Genomic DNA, 21,629 nt, shown 5'->3' with positions numbered 1-21,629 from the left:
GGAGCAAACAGAGCTTAGAGACACGTTCTGCTGTCCTGAGAGCTGGGCTGGCCAAAGGCAGGGACAAACGCCTGTTTTACAATTCTTCACGTTGCATAAGGGATATTAAACTTTATAGCTGTGATTGCATAACCTTCCTTGACCAGTAAAATGTCTGCTAAAAAGTGCAGGGACAGGGAGGAAATGGAACGCCTTTGCAACAGGGCCAGAATAAGGATGGTGGTAGCTATAGTGGGAATGCTTTATAGGGTCACTGAGCTGCTCTAGGAGCTCACCACACCCTTTTGACATGATGCCTATAAACAGTGATTACTGTTTGACTGACGGTGTGTGGAGGGAAATTTGAAGACAAAGTTAATTTACATCTTAAAAGAGTTTCCTTTTAAAAAACACACCATGGTAACAAAATTTCAGTATTTGTAATGATTAATGTCACCACACTGTACTGACCCTACTGCCTTATACTTAAACAGAAGATATTCAGTGAGATAGCGCTTGAATATGATAATGGCTTATGTATTAACCTGTTCACCTTGCAATTTCTTGACCTATTTTTCATTTTTATAGGCACATTATGATGGAATGTATACAATAGCAGAGATTCTCAGAGCAGTCTCTGGGTAGTCATGGGAGAAGGAAAGGCACTGGTGCTATTGGCTTTACACAAGCCTTCTTGAAAAACTGAAATTAAAACCAGGAAGTACCTTTTCCAAGGACTTCCTTTTCCAAGGACTTTCTAAGTATTCAATCTAAGTAAGGGAACTACTTAGTTCCCAGAATATGGTTCTAAAAAGTATTCATTTTTTCATCTGAGCCAATGAACCAAATGACAGCTGAAAATGAAAACTGGGAACTATGTGTTTTCTTTCGTTTTTTGTTGTGAAAATGCCACTTGTTGGTTGTAGGGATTGCCTTCATCCAGTAAAACAGAGAAAACACAACCTGGCAGCCTGAGGCAGGGAGTGGTAAGGACTGCTCTCTTCCAGAACCTCCCAGTGGAAAGGCTGGCCTGCAGCTAAAGCCTGGAGATTTTATTTTGTTGTGTTTGCTTTGTGCGGTAATTCTTCTTCTTGGAGCACAAGGGCTATTCAGGAGGTCAATGAGATTAGCAATTTGATTTGGCCTTTTGGTAGGGTGTGTGGGCCATTGGGCACCTGGGATTTCATCCTCGTTGAGGTGTAACACCTGCTGGCTTCCATTTGCAAGTTGCTTTGTAAGAAGGCTACAAATGAGATGTAAAAAGCTGAAGGAGTAGGTGTGTAATTGTTGTCATTTAAATGTCAAGTAACCAGCCAGCCTACTGGGGTTTTCCTTCTTGTTCCTTTGTGTATTGCCACCTTCTGCCATTCCACGCTGCCTTGGCAATCTCACCTGTTTCAGCCAGATCAGCCACAATTTCCTTTTGCCTATACTAATGTAAGAGAGCAGTAATCCAGAAAGTAAAAAGAATGCAGCCTGCATTTTGAGCGCAAGACAAAATTCCCAACAATGGTGTTTTGCCACATGTTAAAACCACATACATTGAAAGATCTTTGAATGCCTGAAGTTAACCACTGAAGCTGAACAAGATCCTGAAATAAATCTCAGCCTTTCAGAGGTGTTGAATTCCCACACTCTCCATTCAAGCACATGATTATTTAACCAATATCATGGTCTTGCTAGCAACTTCATAGCAGGGTGTCAGTTTTCCTCCTCATTTCTGATGTAACTAACTTCTCTACATGAAAGGACAGACTATAAATAATATTGGATCTTTAGCTTAAAAAATGCACAGCCTGTTGAATATTTATTCAGCACATTAAAAATATCATCCGTGCCTTGCTTTCATTTGGCTCATAAACCTGAATATTGCACAAAACCTAGAGACAATATTTATTCAGCACATCAGTATAGCATCATTTAAGGAAAACTTCGTATTTCTGTTTAGGACACTTACACCTTTCCTATTAGTGTCCTGCCAAAACACTTCTTAATCTTTGGAAGTATTTCTTTGAGACAGGAAGGACTGTTCCCATTTCACAGCTGGAGAGGTGTAGTGGACAGATTTATGTCATTTAATTTGCACTAATTCCAGAGGAGATAGGTGCTCAATACTTTGTTAAAGACTGCAAGTAACTCACCCAGGGTCACACAGGAATCTCATGAAGCATGATTTTCGGAGCTGCAGATTAGTAATCATCCTGTTGGGACACCTATCCTGATTTTCATCTCATGCTGAGAGTACTTTATTGTGAGTACCATGACTAGGTATATACAGCAACACTAGTGTAGGTTTTCAGCTCAGACTTGAGCCAGATTTCCCCATTATCCACCAGACCACAGTAGTAGCTTGCTCTCTGGCTCTGTTTTGGAGTAAGTCACCTGGATCTTTAATCAAGAAAACTTAGATTGTGTCTTAATTATTGGCCTTGGCAGTGCCAACTCCTACCCTGGACGTGTGCTCCAGCTACCATTTGTTGTTATGTTCGAACAAGATGCAAACACGGACTGTCTCCTCCACCTGAGGTCCTGATTTGCTTGGTGAGAGACGCTGCTGTGTCCGGAAAGGGGTTTTGCAGTTTGAATTCTCTTCTATGTATGAAGTTGCTCTGGAGACACAGCACATCTCTAGCACAATCGTATCTATGTTTGCATTACACCCTAGAATTTTTTCATTCTTGTTCATTCTAGTTTGGATTTGAAGAGATACCATCTTATATTGTGATGTCTAGGAATGTTTGAATAAGAAGTTGCTCAGATTCTACAGCCCATGCTTTCTCAACTTCTGATATTATTGAGAAAGTTTAGCTTATGCCATAAATTTGTCTCCTTTTGAACATACACTTTCCAAAACGTCTTCTTTTCAACAAGACGTATGGTTCTTCCTGTGTAATTCTGGCATCTGTAAGTAGAATGTCCTGGGCACAGTCGTGGAGGTTCTGACCAATAAATATGTGGGGCCCCATCCTCTCCATTTGCTTCATTTGATCACATTGGCTTTACTGGAATCATTCCTGATTTGCCCTAGACTAACAGAAAGAAGGATCAGGCACTGAAGTGAGAAATTCTTTCCACTGTAGATGGAAATGGGAACTCACTTGTCACTACTGCTTTCAAATGAATTTCTAAATGAAAATACCTTTTATACTGTCAGTAATGTAACACGGAGATGACAGGTTCTGTTGGTTTTCCGTCAGTTACAGCCTGTGTCAGCAGCTTTTCAGGATCCGGAATACACTCCAGTTTCTTCACTAAAAGCCATTTCATTATGTTGACTTTTTGCTAGGAACAACTGTGAGTGCTAGTGCCTCGTAGTACATTTGTTATTCTTCATGTGAAAATCTGTAACACGTTCTTTGAAAGATTTGTTGGTACAGCTTCCACAATCACTTTCTATTCTTTTCCATATCTCTTCTAAATGCAATTCAATTAAATAGGTTGATGGTGTTTGTATTAATCTAAGCAGCATTCTTGGCACCATGACAAGCTGAACTGAACTGAGTTTTTATGATAGTCCTGGCCAGGGCTGATGTTTCTTAAACTAAATGTTTGGAAACAAAAACTTTTTTTTTTTTTTTTTTAAATGTGAGATTCCTATTTCTGAAAGAGAGTAGATTTAGATGAGATATTAGGAAGAAATGTTTTCCTGTGCGGGTGGTGAGGCAGTGGCCCGGGTTGCCCAGAGAAGCTGTGGATGCCCCATCCCTGGAGGGGTTCAAGGCCAGGCTGGATGAGGCTTTGGGCAACCTGGGCTGGTGGGAGGTGTCCCTGCCCATTGGAAGGGGTGGAACTGGATGATCTCTAACGTCCCTTCCAACCCAAACCGTTCTATGATTCTACAATTCTATGATTCTATGAAGAACTACAGTTTGGCACTATCAGCTGTCTCACTGAGCCATGATTTAGAAATTTAAAAACACTGAAGAAAGGTAGAAAAACTGATTTCCCCTAATTTTTGTTTCTTCTTTGAGGTATCAATAACCACAGTGTGCAGAGCATCTTTTCTGTTTATGGGATCTATAGGTTTGAACACTGAAAATTTATATTGGAATCTGTAAGTTGTTCATGTGAAAAGTTACATATTGAAGGCCAGTTGCAAACATAAATCCCCTTTTTGTGCTCAGAAGCATTCATCTGCTGGTGTAAATGGATTCTCTCATATGCCCTATACTTTTAGCAAGTATTTGGGTAAAACCCTTTGGAAAAGCAGACAATGAGATGAGCTAGACAGAGTGTACAGTGCAGATACAAAAATACAGAGATATCTTTCTTATCAGCCATTGTTGCTGTCTCTTCATTGAAAGAAGCAGTGGACAAATAGAAAGAATTTTACATAATGGACATAGCCTAATGCCAAAAAAAAATTATAAATATCTGCTTAATATTTTCACATTAGCACATTCCTTTTTATCAGCAATACTGTACAGCTATTAAGTGGTACTTAAGGGCTGTGTCTTAAGAAAGAAAGCTCCTCTGCACGGATGATATCAAAAAATAAATTTTTATAAGTTAAGGTTTGTTTTGAAATAGGGTATTGGTAAGCCTTCCTTAGATCTACTTCTTGGTACTGGAAGGTCGATATCTGGCCTACCTGTGCCATCTTCTGGATAATTACAGAACTGTCTTTACACAGGAAAAGCCTCTGTCACAAAGCATTAATACTTATCAGTGCCTTGAAATAATTTGTTAACCCTGAAGTAAGTTTCCTTATTTTATAGAATTATTAACAACTTATCATATTCATCTATTATGAATAATCAATAGATTGTACAAAAAGATCTTTGTAAGTGTGGTCCCAACAATACTGATAAATTTAGTGAAGTTGTATTTACAAAAAAAATACTTTTTAATGCTGATACTTTACTAATGAGAGACCCATTTTCTCAAAAGGCTGTGTTTTCATTTCTTGGGGATAATCAGAAAGAAGGAACAGATGTTAGTAAATGTTGTATAATACGTTACTGGAGATAACTGTGCTGTGTGACACTCCGTTACCATTCTGATGTAAGTGGTAGAAGAACCTGCAAAGAGCAGATGATGTTCTATGAGCTTCTGGAACTTTTAGCTTTGCTATTCTATCCATTCATTTAATTACTCTTGCCAAATCTCATATTGGGTAATTACACCTGTCTAGCCAACAGGGGAAAAGGCTGAAGGGTATCTTCTGTAGCCTCAGTTTGCTTCATTTTCTGTAGTGTGGAATGGTTGTCTTGCAAACTGGGGGTTACTGCAGTGTCCTCAGCAGCAGAGAGGTAGCAGAGGCAGAGCAGAAGAAATGTAGAGATTTATCCTTCAGAGTAAAACACATTTTGTGAGTTTGAGTTTCAGTTCACACCTCATAGGGTAACTGGGAATAGTAGACTCCTACCACAAGTGTTACGCGAAGCAAAGTGGGCATCTGAAATATTAAATATTCAAGTTTTTCAAGTGCCTTCTGTTTCCTGAGAAATGTACCAGTTCCTGAGAAACGTGCATTCAGGGCAGAATTAAGTAATCACAGTAGACATTGTGAATTATGCTATTCTAGACATCAGGAAAGTATCCTGGTCAGATCCAGGTTGGTGTGCCATGTTTCCCTAACAGGGTTAGCACAGGAGAGCGGAGGTTTCGATTTTGAAGACGTCTCATCCCTTGTGAAAAGTGTGAAATAATGGGAGTGTGAAGAGCAGCAACGGGCTGGTGAGGGATGGCGCAGCGTCTGCCTGCCTGGGCTCTGCATGTGTCTTCCCTCGCTTTTCCCCAGTCACCAGCTTTCCCATCCAAGTGCAATTACAGGCTAAAATGGAAAGCCACATTGTAATGGCATAATTCTCTCACTATTCTCAGTTTTCAGCATCAACACTTTTAAGAAAGAAAAAACCCATTTTCCATTTCTTTGAAGGTGATGGTGGCTTTTGAACTGAGAAACTTTGCCGTTACCACAAGCGCTACAACGTCTGTTCCCTGCTTGCTCTCAGAAAACCTTGAAAAAAAGTCCCCAGTTTGGCCTGTGGGTTTTTTAAAAACACTAATCCAGCACTCTAAAGTGTTTAATTATTAGGCCTGTGAAATACAACCGCACCTAAGGGGTTAATAGGAGGAGCTAATTATAGCCCACTCAGCGCAGGATTTACCCTTAACTTATAAAATCTCTTGTCGTTTATTTGTCCTTTAAATGATTTCTTGTAACACCTTGATCAGGGCAAATGGATGCTTCAGAAGGGAGAAAATGACCCCAAACTGGCACAGAAAGATTTGATTAAAACTTATACTCCTTCTGTGGCAGCCTGCAGATCCCGGGGGATCTGCCATTGCTCAGTGGAGTAGAGGAAAGAGCAGACAGGGGAAATGCTTTCTGTCTGAGACAAGAAGATTTTATTGCTAACGTGCTGACATGCACTCTCTGCAGGGCCATCCTATGATCAGTCTCTCTTGTTTCCTTTAAAACTCAGCGTCAGAAGTTTGGTTCCAGTGTGATTAATTTCCCCTTTACTGATTGTGTGTCATTCACTTTTAAGTTAGAATTTTATAAATGAGGCAAAACAAAGACAGAGATGGAGATTGTGCGGAGATAAACATTTGTGCTGCTGGGACTCCCACTGACTCGGGCACAGCGGGGGCCAGAAGTAATGGGGACTCGCAGGCACCGTGATTAGACCTCTCGCTGGGAACAGGTAATTGAAACACTACAGCCCATCACCAGCACTTACAAAACAGCAAGCCATGAAGGTACTTAGTTTAAAGCAGGCCCTGAACAAACCAGAGGCTTCACACACTCCCTCTGCCATTATGTACCAGCAAAGCGTATCTAATATATACTGGTGTTGGCACAGCCAGCACTCCTCTGACACCCGCCCTGGCCTCGTCCCCTGGTCAACGGCTCTTTCTGTGTGGTTCTGTGGGCGATGCAAGAGCTGTCTGCCTGGCTTTGGGGGTGCACTGGAAGGAACACAGCAAATTGCCCTGACTAAAGGTCCTGTCCCTCAGCCCAGGTTTGCTGCAAGGCACCGGGGAGATGAGGTGTGTGTCAGTTAGGGGCTTCATGTCAACCTTTATGTAAATATTCTAAAGCTCCCGCCGTGACTGGGAGTCTGGTGGTTCACTGTCAGCCTCAGCGCACACAGGGTAAAAGCAGTTCTGAGGCCAAAATATGACAGGATATCACATAATATTCAGTGTGTTGTGAGGTACAAGTAAACACACTGCCGGCAGACACTCACCTCTCTGTCTATCTGCTGATGGAGACCCCATCCTCACAGGGTTACCGCCATTTACTGACTAGCTCCCTGCAATAGTGTCTTTAACAGCTGGTTGATGCAAATGTGTGATGTCGGTGAGAAATGCTCTGATTTGTGCCTCATTTTCACTCCTTAGTAATCACTGTGTCTCATGAAAGCCTCTAAATAAACCTTTTTGATTGTAGTAGTAGTGGAGGTACACCATCAGCCTGGGCCCCCTTCTGCCAAGCTCCACTAAAAGGTCACTGGCATCTCAAGCAGATGTTTCTAGTTTTTAAAACAATGGGAGATTGATAAACTAATTTAGGTTTTCTTCACTCTTATTTGAGAAGAAATGTCAACTCAAAACTTATACACAGATGGAGAAAGAAGTAATTGTCATATGGAGCTGACAACGCCTTCTGGATCCTCTGTTGAGTTTTGCTGTTGGCCAGACACCCCCGGTGGGTGCATGACAGATTACCTGTCCGTAATTTTGGCAGCAGGGATCATAAGAGCTTTCAGCAGTTTGAGTGGATATTTGGGTGTTTGTAGCATGCTTTGTCGTTGCTATCATCCCTATTCAAAGGAACATAGTGACATTTAACATATTAGAACAATCATTCAAATGAACTGAACACCTCATTACACCCTTACATGGCCTTACATACAGATACCGTGTTAGATAAAAAGATCAACAAACTATGTAATTATTAACAGGAGTTCAAGTGTCACATCACCAAACTTGTGATAGCAAATGCTTAGTGAGAAAAATGAGGAATATATTTTGTCCAGGTAATTGCATAAATGACAAGGCTTGACCGGAATTATGAATGATACTGCAATGATTATAGTGCCAAAAGGGGATTCTGAAAATCTAGATCCATTCTGTAAGTCTCTTTTTTTACTGTGAGAGCTGATTTATAATTTCTGTGCATCAATCCCTTATCTGTAAAACCAAGGTTTTAACTATTTGTTACTTCCAAGTAACTTCCATTTGCTCCAAGACTGTATACACTAAAGATATTGTCCCGTTTTGATATGACCATAGCAAAGTGCAAATTCCTCAGGTCTGGCCAAAAAGAACGACGTAAAAAGCTGCTGCAAAGGTCAACATTACTGGTGAAAGAGAAAACATACAGAGAGCACAATGGCTAAGTGCCACTCCTTAATGTGCTGCAAGCTCTGTGTGACTGTGGCTAACCAAGGAGCTCTTTCAGCCTTAATTTCTGCTGTTTAAGTGTAAACACCACATATTTACCTCACAACAATGCTGGGAAGCTGTCTCAGCTTAGTGTGTAAACCCTCTAAATCCTTGAAGACAATGAAATAATGCTTGTTACCACCTGCAGGAGCACATTTTATATGACTGTAAGAACCTCCAGTGAACATTCTCATTTGCTATACAATAGCTTCTCATTAAAACTGTTCTTTTTTTTTTTTTTCCATGCAAGAAAGAGACAACTTTTTCTGGCGTTAGCAAATGTGGGTCTGATCACATCTCATGTTCTGGTGTTTGTAAGCATGGCGTGCTACCGACCAAACACTAGTTTACACAAACAGTAAACACACAGAATACTTTCATTGTTATTTTTAATCTTGCAAAATTTTCAGAAGAAATAGCAAAAGGCAGTACAATTCAAATCCTAACCAATATGGTTACAGTTTGCAATTAAAAAAAGTCACCTTGGTTATTAGCAGTGCTGCTGAATCACTGTCCTGATTCAAAGTCTGCCTCTGGAATTACAAGTTAAGGACAGTTTATCAGAGTAGTGATTTCTTGTATAAACAGATCCTGCTGCTGGCATTTAGGAAAACTTAGCTGCCTGCCACTCAGACAAAGTCTTTTACCACACTTGAGTGAAATTTCCAACCTTGATCATTAGTTAATATCATCTGAGCAAAAGCATCATTTATTGTTTAAGTAAACTAAACAGAAGAACAGTGCCTTAGATACAGACTTGGTGCTTGCTTAGGCAAAGAATTTTTCTTCTAGCACAGAATCATAATAGAACAGAAGTAAAATTTTTGACTAATTCCATCTCTTATTGCCTGTATAACTTACCCAACAGCAGCATACGATCTTCTGAGCCATTCTTTCCTCATTCATGTATTCTAACACTGACAGCCATCATGCTGTAACTGAGCAGAGGTCAGCTACACACAGTCAGACATGTACAAACAACAAAATTTAAAAGTAACACATCCGTGGCTTCCATATAGGGAAATTTGATACCATCCTTTCTGTATCATTTTATCTGTTTTATCAGTGGTGCTTGAGGAAACCCATGAATTTCGGTCACTTGTAGCTAATTTAGAGAAGGTAGTTATTTGAATGAAAGCAATATCCATAACTTAGCCTCTCTCAACAATTTCTTAGCAGTTTTACAATGGTGTAATAATACTAACAGCCACCAGATGCCAGCACAAGCAAAGAGGCACTAAATAAGCGCCTGTTTTCTGCTAACAGGCAAGTAGGGTGCAGACCTCGGGTCATTGTGCGGTTACAGCCACGAGAGAAGTGCACCTTCTCTCAGATGTTTCAGTGTCATATAGGAATAAAAGATCTGATCATCAAGTCAAATCCACATGGCACTGTACTAAAGTTAATCTTGGATTTAAAGAGACCACTTACTGGAGAAAGAACTATTGCTGGCCTAGCTGGTAATTGCCCTCTCTGTTCAAAACTGGCTTATTTCTATATGGATCTTGGGCTGGAATTTCTAGCCTGGTAGATCTGGTTTGGTTTTTGTTTTGTTTTGTTTTGTTTTTTTATTCACATACTAAATTGAGGATCTTTAATATCAGATCTTCTATTTGTGTAAGACTGCACAGACTACACCAAAATCACTCCATCATCTCTTCAGAGTAGAGTGGACCTTCCAGCCACATCACGTTCTTGGCTGCAGGCATGCACACAGTGCGGGCAGAAGAACAAGAGACAGGTGCAACGCTTTCTAGCACAGATGGTTCTTTTTTTCTGAATTTGTCAGTGCTTCTGCCAGAAGCCTTTGCAACACCATGAAATAGTCACAGCCTTCTGAAATTAATTGAGTGATGGAAATCGCTTCTGACAGATTTCTTCCAGAGCAGAAAACTTTGGTCCCAGAGTGTTCAAGAAATCAGCTGGCAAGTCCTCGCTGCCCACGGAGACAGAGCAGGAGGAGGTACTTCGCTCTAGTTCTCCTTCTTCAGCATACCGGTAAGGTTCATAGATGGCCCCATAATCTTCCAGTGTGCTTTGGTAATACAGTTTCTAAAGAAGGGAAGAAACAATGCAAATAATCATGGAAGCTCCTGTTGCCCTTTCGGAAATTAAAGGAATTCATGGTATGCAAATAGGGCAGGTAAGCCAGGAGGTTACAGGGAAGAGTGTGATTCTTTCTTTGACAAGGAAAAGTTTTACTGAAGCTCTGAGCTGCATAAACACCAAAGCCTGAACTTCCCTTAGAGTACAAATGTGACAGAAAGGAGCATTTGATCTGTCCTGGACCAGCAGCTATCAAGTAAACACGACTGCGTGGAGGCATGCTGTTTGGCCCAGGGAGGGCAGCCCTGGGAACCTGCAGTGGCCAGGAGGAGCTAGGGTTTCCCTGCTAGCACAGAATTGAGAGAGCAGGCAGCCAAACTTCAACCTTGCACAATAACAAAAAGCGTTTGAGCCCCACCTCCAAGAGTTTGTTACAGGTGACAGACCCCAGCCTTGAAGTAATTCTTGGGTGAGCAGCCAGAGGCAGCAAGAAGTCTAGGAGACAAGACATTTTCCACAAGAAAGTCTCTTCAATGTTTCCCCATCAAATACATCCCTTGCTTTTCATTGTAATGCTTCTTAAATGTGGGCTGAGAGAGTAGCTGAAGCCATAGCAGCTTTCCAGTGTTGCAAGTCTTTTTCCTATTCTTGCAAGCCAACTTGACAAAGGAGGGATCCAACACTCATTTCTTACCTGGCCCAGTATTTCGTCCACTGTCTGCATGATGTAATCCAGGTGTCTCTCTTGGAACACCCTGTAACTAGCATGCATGTCATCCTGGAAGACAGACATAGTATCTCAGGTTTGACCAGTGTAAAGTCACCTACTAACATTTCTTTCAGATACAAAGAAATCCATCTATCTTTCTCTCCGTTACATCAATTTCTCTTGTACTGTTTTTTCCAGTTACATTGCAGATTTTCTGTTCAGGAACTGTTTCTTCTTCTTATGAGTACATACTCCATGTGTACATGGAGTCACCAACTGCAGGCATTCCTCATAATTTCCAGTAACTAAATACGTTTCTTCCTCTAAATGTGTTGGATTCCTTTTCATTAACGGCACCAATCACGACCTCAGAACTTTATAATGGCTACTCACACAGGTAATCCTAGCTCCTAAATATGGTCCTAACGATTGTGGAATTGGGTTCTCAGGTACATAAAAAGGCTATTTTACATTTTCTTTGCCTGCTGTAAGAGATTGTTCTTAGAGTCTCTTGGTGTTCACTACGTACAGAACACACGGCAGCCACCTACTGACGTAAACCAGAATTTCCATCAGGCATTCTTTACAATAAAAATAGACATCTGTTAGAGAATATGCTACAAAAATCCAGAGAACAAACTCAAAAGCCTTCAAACCCCTGGAAGTACACCTTATCAGTTATAACAATACTCATAAATCCTGTCCACACTTTTACCATATGCTAAGTAGACAATGTTGACCAGCATGTTTTCGATAGATATCTGAAGAATGATGGTTCCATTTCACTTATACCAAGAACTGAATAAAATCTCATGCATATTAATTCGGGTAATGTGATAAGAATTTTGGAAGAAATTACACGTCCAAGTATTTAGAATAATAACTAATGAAAAGAAGTGCCAATCTCCAACTGAAATCTGTTGGAAAAAAATTAGTTGTCAACAGTATTTTAAATAGCAGTTGAATCTCCAACAAGCGGCATCTATTTTCTAATTGTATTATTGTATTATTCTTCCCACTGTTACTAATACCAAACGTCATTCTTGGGATTACCAACTTCTGTGGTACAAAAAAGGGCATTTACGTAAGGAAATGGGCATTTACCTCAGCAACCACTTCTTCTCCAGCCTCCCCAGACACAGGCGGTAGAGCAGCATGACCTGTGATATCCAGCTTAGCCTGCATACAGGGAGAGTGATGGTATTCATAAGAAACTGAACTAGGCTGTGAAGGATCACACTTTTTTGCAGACTATTCCCTTTTTTTCACTTTCATTTGCTTCCTTGTTGAAAACACTAGTACGTGCCGGATGAGAAGAGATCATGTGCCTCCTCATCTGTTGGTCTGATCAGTAGGACGAGGAACCTCATCAGCCAAGGTCCCGCTGATACTGAAAAATGCTAGGAGTCCATGCAGAACACCACTCCCCAGATATGCTTAGTGCCATAAAAAGCTTTATTTTGCTGCATACCAAAACCAGAGGAAACATCATAACAGAGATGACTAGCGCCAGATTCAGCCACACAGCACTGCCGGGGTAGTGTGAATTTTTGCACTTACTTGAGATAAGGACATTCTGCTCTCTTCATTGTAGTTAATTAAAGTCTGTTCACCATCTTGAGGTAGAACAATGGCTTTGCTTTTAGATCTCCACACATAAAACTGGCAAAGTAGAATACTGGAAACTGTTGAAACAAGAAAAGGAATGGTGAAATGGACACTGTGAACAGACCTGTATGGCTCAATACCGTGGGTTGCTGAGGTACCCAGCCTAGTTCCAAATGAGCTAACTCAGAAACCTCCAGCAGTGTAGCTGTGCAGATGCAATGCTTGGCCTGGAGCGGTCAGCCTGCTTTAGGAAGTCAAGCTGTTATCTCCACAGAGCACTGCATCGAGCAGGCAGACATACTAGATCACTCACAGGTAGCCAGAGGAATAGTGGTCAGATAATCTATTAATGTTTGCTTCAGATAAAGAATCAGTAGTTGATCCCTTCAGCAGTAACCAACATGAGCTGCTACAGAGGAAGCTCCTCTATAACAAGCCCTTACTGAGTACATAACCCTATGGGAGAACTTCACTACTTCCAGTTAGCCACTACATGGCTAATGCCAAAAAGTCAAGTATTCAATTTTATTCAATGCAAACAAGAATATTTACTTTGTTGTACTGGAGTTCAGATTAATGACTCATTTATATTTGCCAGTCATCTTCTAGCCACAATATAATCATGGTAGGAGGTTACTTATCCAGTAGTAACAAGCAAGCCATCAGTATTATTGCAATGGCACCACCTCCAAGTCTCACTGCTGCTTGTGGAAGTGGAGAATCTTTACACGTATGTCCATCTGGGCAAGAGCAGAGCCTCACATGCTGATTCTGCCTTGTAGAAAATCCTTGCCTGTCCTGAATAATGACGGGCACCAAGCAGTTACCTTGTGGGAGGCTTCTTAACATTAAAAGTTCAACTGACTCCCCTAAAAAGCAGACAAGCAAATTATTTCAAGACTCAGTTTCATTGAGACTCATCAGTAAGGTACCATAAAGGTAAGAGACAGAGAAATAACTAGAGGGCACGTAAGTGCAATAAACTTCTCATGAAGGACATGAAAGGAAGAACTCACCGAAGTTCCTTCCTAATTTCCAGTTATGCTTCACATCTTCAGAGTCCTCAGCCAGCTCAAATGTAAATGGCCCAGAATGTGCATGGACCAGAGCAGACTTAGCTTTTATAATGAGAGGCGTCCCTTCTTTTTTGTCACACACAGCTAAAGAAGAAGCCACTAATGTTGGCATATGATCATTAACGTCCGACAAGTAAAGCAGGATGGTGCCAGTACCGGTCTGTTGTGGAATACCTAGACAGGAGCAAACGACACAGAAAAGCACTCATAACTGGGTACGGACAAAAGCCAGTCCATGGCAGGATCTCTGTCTAGCTTATCCTACTAGTCTCCCATAGCACAAGTTTTAAACAGTAGAGTGTTCTGCATTACCATTCTCCACTAAGATCCTGAGTCTTGCTATCTTCTTATATCTAAAAACGGGCCAAATACTGCTTGAATATTTTCTGACTGGCTGCTCACCATGATCCATAGCATGAACGATGATGGTGTACAGGCTCTTGTTCACATAAGGAGATTCTTGATCAAATTCTTTTGCCACAGTAAGAACTCCAGAATTCTCATCCACACTCAGCCAACCATCTGGGTCATGGGCTAGTTCATATCTTAAAAAGAAAGGAAAAAGTTATAAGTGGGGTATTTTCTTGAATGGATTTTAAAGAATAGAAAATTTCTACTGCATCTTTCTTTGTCCTTTTGAGCTCTGTGGGTATTTTTACTTGTTAGTAATGCTTCATCTTGTTAACTCTATGACAAGCTGTGTCTTTCAACACAGCCAACAAACAGTTCCCCATACAAGTCCCCGTACCTTGTACAGGCCCATCAAAACTGTTCCTAGGAGGTAAAAAAGTGTCTAATTTCCACATCAGATTACTATTCTTACAGCCAAGCATACCATCTGTATCTTACAGAACCAGCTATGTGGATCTGCAGTATCATCAAGAGTAAACCTGCACCTCTAACGTATATATTCATGTAACTGTAAATAGGTATAAGTATACTCATACATGTGGATATACCAAATTAAACTTGAAAACATCGTTATATTCCTAACCTGTTTCTTATTCTGAGAGTTAGAAGCATCTCCACTTACTTTATCTTATTTGGCACACCATCTGGATATGTGGCAGGATACCTTCTAAATACTCTCCCAGGCTTCATTGAATCTTCTTTTTGGACAATAAGTATAGGAGGGTGAAAACTAGGAGCATGTTGTGACTGCAAGACCTTGATGTTCACAGTTGTATTCGTGGATCCTGGGCTTGAGATCATCACAATGCCGTTTTTACACAAGAAGAAAGGTTCTTCATTTGCTACAGAAATGACAAGTCTCATCTCAGAGTCATCTTCATAGTCAAGAGGCTGAAAACCCCAGACAAAATCTGATTAGCAGTTATGAGCTTTGGCTTGGCTGTCATCTGTATATGCCTGGAACTCAGAGTTGAGCTGAGCTCACCAAACCCAGCTAAGATGCTAAGCTATTGCCATGCTGTAGCCCATCTGTTACTGCTCCTTACCTTGATAATACTCAAAATGCCTTCATTTGTGTCTGGGTCCGTCTCAATGGTGAACTGTTCCTTATCATTGCCTTGTGTTACTCTGTATTTTGCTCTCCAAGCTGGAGTGTCGCGAGAGTCGTTATCTTCCACTTGGAGCCGTAATACAGCTGGATGGTCTTGACCTGCTGAAACCTGCAGCTGGTACTGGGAGTGGAAAGAAAAGAAATAATGTCTATGTCTATTCCCCAGATGAAGAAGCTTGTTAGCCAGTTCTGAGCCAGAGTCCCACCACCAGACCATGTGGAGCTACTTTCTGCACACACTGTGGTTCATGTGTCCCCACTCAGTGACAGAGCACCCCTGTGGGAGTACAGAATTAATCTTCCTCCAACACATTCACACCGACTTCATAAAGAACTTATTACTAAACCTGACCTTCATCTAAAATCAGGAGACTGCTCGTCTCTCCTAGTACTGGCTACAGCAATAGGCCCATAAATGCCTCTGGGGCTTTTCATCCAAGCTTGTCTTCTGCCGTGTAGAAGAGACTGGTGTGTACAGGCTAAGGCCAGAACCAGCCTGCAGATGTCACACACCCAACCTTGTAGAAAGCAAGTATGTGAGAGATTTTAGGTAATTTCCTCACAATGTTTAAAGTTTCTGATGGTGCCCTGTAGCCACCAGCTTGCCTAACTAGCAAGCACTCCTACTGTATTTAGGCAGGTTCAGCAAAGTAATGATGTTTTTCCTTACATTATCTCTAGTAAATACAGGGAGGTGGTTGTTTGCATCTTCAACAGCTACATTCACTGTTGCAGTAGATGACAGCTGGGGAGTTCCATGGTCACTGACTTTAATGAGAAGTTTGAAAGAGCTGGCAGTCTGAAAAACAGAAGAAAGGAAGTTCCAAACTTAGTTCAGAAGCACTTTCTGCATTTTGCCAGTGGCAGCTACAAAGCTGGATGTGAGAGTCTCCCTCCCCCTATACCTGGTTAACATGTACTTAACATGTATCACACATAATGCATCATTAAATGATAAGAAGCTGCCATATCTCCATCACCTTATAATCCAGGCATTCTGACAGACATATCGATCCTGAGGTAGGATCAATACTAAATGTGAATCCATCTGGAAGGGGTACTTGCATACTCAGAGAATAGGACATCCGAGAATTTGCAGTACCATCTTCATCTTTGTCCAAGGCAGTAACTTGGAAAACTGGCTTATCTAGGATGAAAAATTAAGTGTTTAGTCTTGCCATGGAGTTTCTCAGGCCTGTCTGCAGACTCTTGGACACACAAGTCCTAAGAACACCTGTAACTCCTCCTGCAGCTATGGTTATCCACGCAAAGACTCTGGCCTCCAGCTCCTTTGGGTGGCAAATCTGCCTAAAGTGCTGTTAGACAATAGAGAGAGTTATCACACTCCTGAATTTACTTCATCAAAAACATTCACTCATTATTTATGCCAGCTCTCAGCCAGCTTCTGAGGAGTTGGCACCATGCCCACATGTCTACACAACCCAGATTAAGCTTTGTGTTCATAAAACAGTGTGTCTGACCATCCTCTGTGAAGCTGTGTGCATGTGCAGGTTCCAGATCCACGCTTCAGATGAGTCTGCTAAAGTCTTGGCGTGTAATTAAGAAGAAATCTCTTAGGAGTTTTTCCAGAATGTCTCCAATGTTATGCTAATGTATACTGAGGTTAATCAGACAAGAAGTCAAGAGGTAGGAAATAGTCCCTAAACCCAAGAGTGTTTAAGTAAAACCTAGGGAGAAGAACAGATTCAGTAAGAAAGGAAAAAGAAAGACAAAGGAACTAAAAAGAGAGCAGTCATACAGAAACCAGTAGTGTCCCTTGGTTGGATGGCACTTACCTTTACTGTGGTTCTCTCTTATCGTAACGCTATATTCCTCCTTGGGAAACTCAGGTGCATTGTCATTAATATCTTTAACTTTTATCTTGAAAAATAAAGGGTGGTCCAGTGGTTTACCAGTTTTTCTGTCCACAATATTGAAATGTATCTAAATGAGCAGCGACAGAGACAACAGAATGGAATGAATGGTATCAATTAGATATCAGAATGGAACAAGGTAACTTTCAGTTTTGAAGCTGCTTGTCATATTTGGCTAGCATTTGACTTTGAGTTGCATCACTAAGTCATTATTTCACCTTTCAAAGGTAGGAGATTCATAATGGTCAACGTCTGCTTTAAAAAAATACTTTAAAAAAATAAAACCTGTACCTGTAGCTGGATTTGAGTTATTTGAAATGACTGCCTAATATAAAATACATAAATATCCTTGGGGCCAGACAAAAGAACGCTTTCACATGTGCTTCCCAATTCTGAAGTATTTATCTGAGTAGTTTTCTCTAGCTGCATTTCTGTGATGTTTCAGCTCCATACCCATGAATGTGCAGGGGATTCAATTCTGAATGCTGACTTCTACTTTCCTACGCTTATTTCTGCTAGAGTCTTCTTTCCCCTGAGTATGCCCACAGCTTCCCAGAGAAAGGACCTACATACCCCCACACCACACAATTCCACACAACTCTAAGTAAGACAACTTTGAACAAATAAGGTGTGTTGGTTTTTTGTGGGTTTTTTTTTAATGTGCTGTTTGAGGCACAATTCTTGCCCTCTCCTACCTTTGGTATTTTATTGTACAATCTGTGGTGATGAATACCTTCCTGAGGTTCAAGAAGAACTGTTACTAAAAGGTTGTTTGTACCTGTCCAGCATATTTTGGGAATGGTCCTTTGTCCTCCTCTTGAATATCAATGGTGGTGATAACCCAGGTCCTTTTTGTACACCGTAGAGGAGGTAGGCTGTCTAACTGATAAGAATCCACCCACTATTGGATAAAGAAGTGTATTTAGGGCAATAGTTTACATATTAACGGTTGTGTATCTGTTCTTGTACTATATGGACTACAAACCTGAATACTCTCCTTTCGGATGGCTTGTCTTAAACTGAAATTTTCAGTTTCATGAGAAAAACTGTTGGCAGCAGTAACCTTGTGAAAAAAAAAAAAAAAAGAAAAGGTGATAGTGAGGAGTGTGGTTAACTAGAAACTATTGATACGTTGTCTAGGAGGAATTTGGTTTCCCGGTAACGTATTGATCCAGTTTTGACAGCATTGTATTAAATCATATCCACTCCTGGAATCTCCACAAATATAATCCATCTCATTCCAAATGAATTGGCATGAGTGCTTGGATACTGATATCTTCTTTCACTTCTGCTCATCTTGGAAGATTTAATCATGTATTTTATGGCTTCCACACTCCTTCATGCACACCAGTTGCACAGCAGTGGCTCAGGCCATTGCTGTGTCAGCTCCAGACATTGTCACTGCTAGAAAGGAGCAACTCAGTTCACACCACAGACCCCACAGAAACACTGGTGGAAATACCACTGCATACTGCGGGGGCTCCTTCATCCAGCAGAGCCAACACTGGGCACCGGTGCCCTCCACCAGGCACCAGGTACCCGTTATCCCGACAGAGGGGCCCAGGGCCCCTCCTGCAGACCCCCCTCCCAGGAGACCCGCATACACCAACCTGCAGGAGCAGCAGCACCAGGAGCCATGCCATGGGCACGTGCAGCGGGAGTGTGGAGCACCGGGAGGTCCCAGTCGGCCCCAGCAGCTGCTGGTTCCAGGGGACTGGGGTGGTTCCTTGGAAGGTGATCCGATGGTTTATTGCCGCTGGAGTTGTTCTCACTGAGCAGTTACTTGTGGTTTCACAGGCATGTGAGATGTCCCGGAGAACAAGTGAATATTTCTGCCTCGTCAGACAAAATTTTAAAAAAAATTAACTGTTGATTCTGTAAAAGTGGCATGACTCAAAGCAAAGATCCGCACTTTTATGACTGTGATACAGCTGGAGTAAAACATGTGCCTTTCCTTGGCAGTTCCTTGGAAATGCCATTTCCTAATAACTCCACAGTTGTTTGCAAAATGCAAACATGCAACTTCATATTAATGGGAGCTCTTTTTATCTGCCATGCCCAAGAGTGCTAATTTTATATTACTTCAGACTTTGAACCAAGAACAAGTTCTGTAGAAGCTCACTTGAAACCTGATACAAACACCGCTAGATTGTCCTGTCCAACCCAAAGCCATCAGGCAACAATGAACCTGATACCTGAAACTGAACTTCCCACCTAGTTTGGGAATAATATCTTTTAAATAAAACAACGTAAGGAAGCAGGAAATGAAAAATCAGGCCTTGTAAAACCATGTGAAAAGAAGACTGAGCAGCAGAGAGGATGGGGAAGGTCCTGGCTTCTATGAAAACTTTCACAGCATCTTCCCTTCTCCTGTATTGGTTTTACTGGGCACAAGGAGGTTTCTTCTTTTCTAGAACTGGAAAATAATGAATTTAGTGTTCTGGAAGTTGTGAAAGGAAGACTTAGGGAAGAACTGATGTTCTTTCTGTTCAGGGAAGAAAAGCAATAGATCGTGTCAAATAGGCCACAATGTTTTAAGTAAAAGTGGGTGTGGGGAGGAAAGCAGGCAGATGGTCTTCTGAGATTCACTATTAACAGGCTCAAATAGCAGCACAGCATAGGATGGTTTAGACATCAGAAAAACCACAAATAGCAAGAATGTTCTGATTGTAAAATTATTGTGTGATATCTTACTGAACAATTTTACAATGCTTAATATAAAGATTACAAAAATAGCAAAGCAAGGGGATTTTCAGCGATAGGAAATGCCCTTTTTCCCCTTTGAAAATCCCTCCCTTCATTTTCCTCTTGATTAGTCTGAGCTGAACATATGAACATGCAGTGTGTGAAATTAAGATAAGCATCCTTATCCATGTATACTGGCAACACGAGAATGTGGTTCTCTGCAAGCATCTACCCATGTCTCTGCTGTTCTTGGGATCATGTTCTAAGTGTCCTGGAGATTACCAGGAAGAATGTAAAACTGATGAATTAGTGCTTTTTTTTTTTTTTTTTAATCTATGAATATGAAGGATAAGTTTTTCCTTTTATGTTCACCTATTATGATGCCTTAACACAGCCACTACAGGAGTGACTGCCACGGGGAGCAGAAATAATCCTCCAGCTTTAACTACCTGCCTTGGCCACAAGCAGCAACACAGCTGAGACATGCTGAGCTACAACCTGTATCCCACACTGCAGTCAAGAAATTTTCTGAAAGAAAAATTCAGAAGTGCCATCTTGTGGATGATGAAAAAAATACAACCAAGTAACAAATAGGCAGTATTGCACTTTTAATATAGTAAATATACAGTAACTTTGAATTACAAGATCACTCTCCAATGAAATTACCAGCAAAAACATCCACAAATAGTTCAAATAAATAAGAACACATGACTACCAACATCAAAAGCTGGGCTGCAAATTCTCTGTTAATTGAGTTCCAGTCTTTCCAGATAGAGTGGTCTGTTTATTTTTCAGAAGAAAACCTACTAATGCCAATGGGAGCAACAAAGGCTCAATACCTTTAAAATAAGGCAAAAAATAGTACGAGAGGCAATTTCATACTGCAGAAATTTCAATACGAGCTCAAAAAAGGTATCACACAGTGACTGAAAAACTGCCAAAATACTCTCAAACTTCTAACAAGATCTTTCAAATAACAGATACAAGAGAAAACCTCAAACAACAATAAATGAAACACAGAAAGGGCACAAGGAATAATGAGATTACAGCATAATAAAGCAGCCTGGAGTCAAACAAGACAGTTTAGTCCAATGAAACAAGCCTAACCATCCCCTGCAGCATTAGACCCCTCTGCCATCCTCCTGGGCACATGGAGCCCCTCCTCCCAGAAGAGCACTCATTGCTTACACAATGATAACTCCTCTTTGGAGAATAAAGGAGTACCTGCAGAAGCTTGACTGTGTAGTGCTAACAGAATGAGGAACTGGAGGCATGGTGCAGAAACTTCAGAACCGCTGTATATAACTGAAAGCTAACCCAAGGTGTGGGGAGCCCAGGGGATGTAAAACTTTAGCTGACCACTGTATTTCACTGCAGAGGTGCAAGTAATGGAGAAAAAAGAAACATATCAGGAGAATAAAAATATTGTTTTAATATTCTTCATGTTATGCATTAAAAATACAGTATAGCATTACTAAGGAAAACAGTTTATACATATTGGAGTAAAATTCTCTTTCTTTACGTCTTCGTAACAGGGTAGTTTAATTGAAAATAACAGTTCTTCAAAGTTTATAGTAGTGTAACTGAAGTAGAATCTGGCTATTTATTTAAAATGAAACCTGAGAGTATTTGTTTTGTAGGTAATACTGCAGAACATGAAACCTTTAAATTATCTAGAAAAAAATAATCACTGTTTAAATATCTCACATCACAGTAAACTTGTTCTTCAA

The 21,629-nt window shown here is 40.9% G+C and overlaps 1 protein-coding gene across 1 annotated transcript; it reads right to left on the bottom strand.

Annotated features, from left to right (window-relative positions):
* Positions 1 to 10,221: 10,221 nt before the first annotated feature.
* Positions 10,222 to 18,857, bottom strand: LOC104463880 (cadherin-like protein 26). Its single transcript, XM_010076393.1, has 14 exons — positions 18,825 to 18,857; positions 18,200 to 18,277; positions 17,993 to 18,115; positions 17,137 to 17,221; positions 16,321 to 16,487; positions 16,011 to 16,139; positions 15,276 to 15,461; positions 14,852 to 15,120; positions 14,221 to 14,363; positions 13,759 to 13,992; positions 12,695 to 12,819; positions 12,239 to 12,313; positions 11,120 to 11,203; positions 10,222 to 10,431 (listed from the first exon to the last, which is right to left on the bottom strand). Exons 1-14 carry the CDS (start codon positions 18,855 to 18,857, stop codon positions 10,222 to 10,224), a joined length of 1,941 nt encoding a protein of 646 aa, XP_010074695.1.
* Positions 18,858 to 21,629: the final 2,772 nt, after the last annotated feature.

The sequence above is a fragment of the Pterocles gutturalis genome, unplaced genomic scaffold (genome assembly GCF_000699245.1).
Source record: "Pterocles gutturalis isolate BGI_N339 unplaced genomic scaffold, ASM69924v1 scaffold41446, whole genome shotgun sequence".
NCBI lineage: Eukaryota > Metazoa > Chordata > Aves > Pterocliformes > Pteroclidae > Pterocles > Pterocles gutturalis.
The sequence above is the reverse complement of the archived record's forward strand: the minus strand, read 5'-3'. Positions and strand labels throughout refer to the sequence as shown.

Bases quoted from the DNA above. Each gene is read 5' to 3' on its own strand.
- LOC104463880 (XM_010076393.1), bottom strand. From the start codon at position 18,857: ATGGCATGGCTCCTGGTGCTGCTGCTCCTGCAG. The intron at 18,116-18,199 runs GTTTGTAGTCCA...TTTATCCAATAG, and splicing joins TCCGAAAGGAGAGTATTCAG to TGGGTGGATTCTTATCAGTT. The intron at 12,820-13,758 runs GTGAGTTCTTCC...TTGTTTCAACAG, and splicing joins GAAATTAGGAAGGAACTTCG to TTTCCAGTATTCTACTTTGC.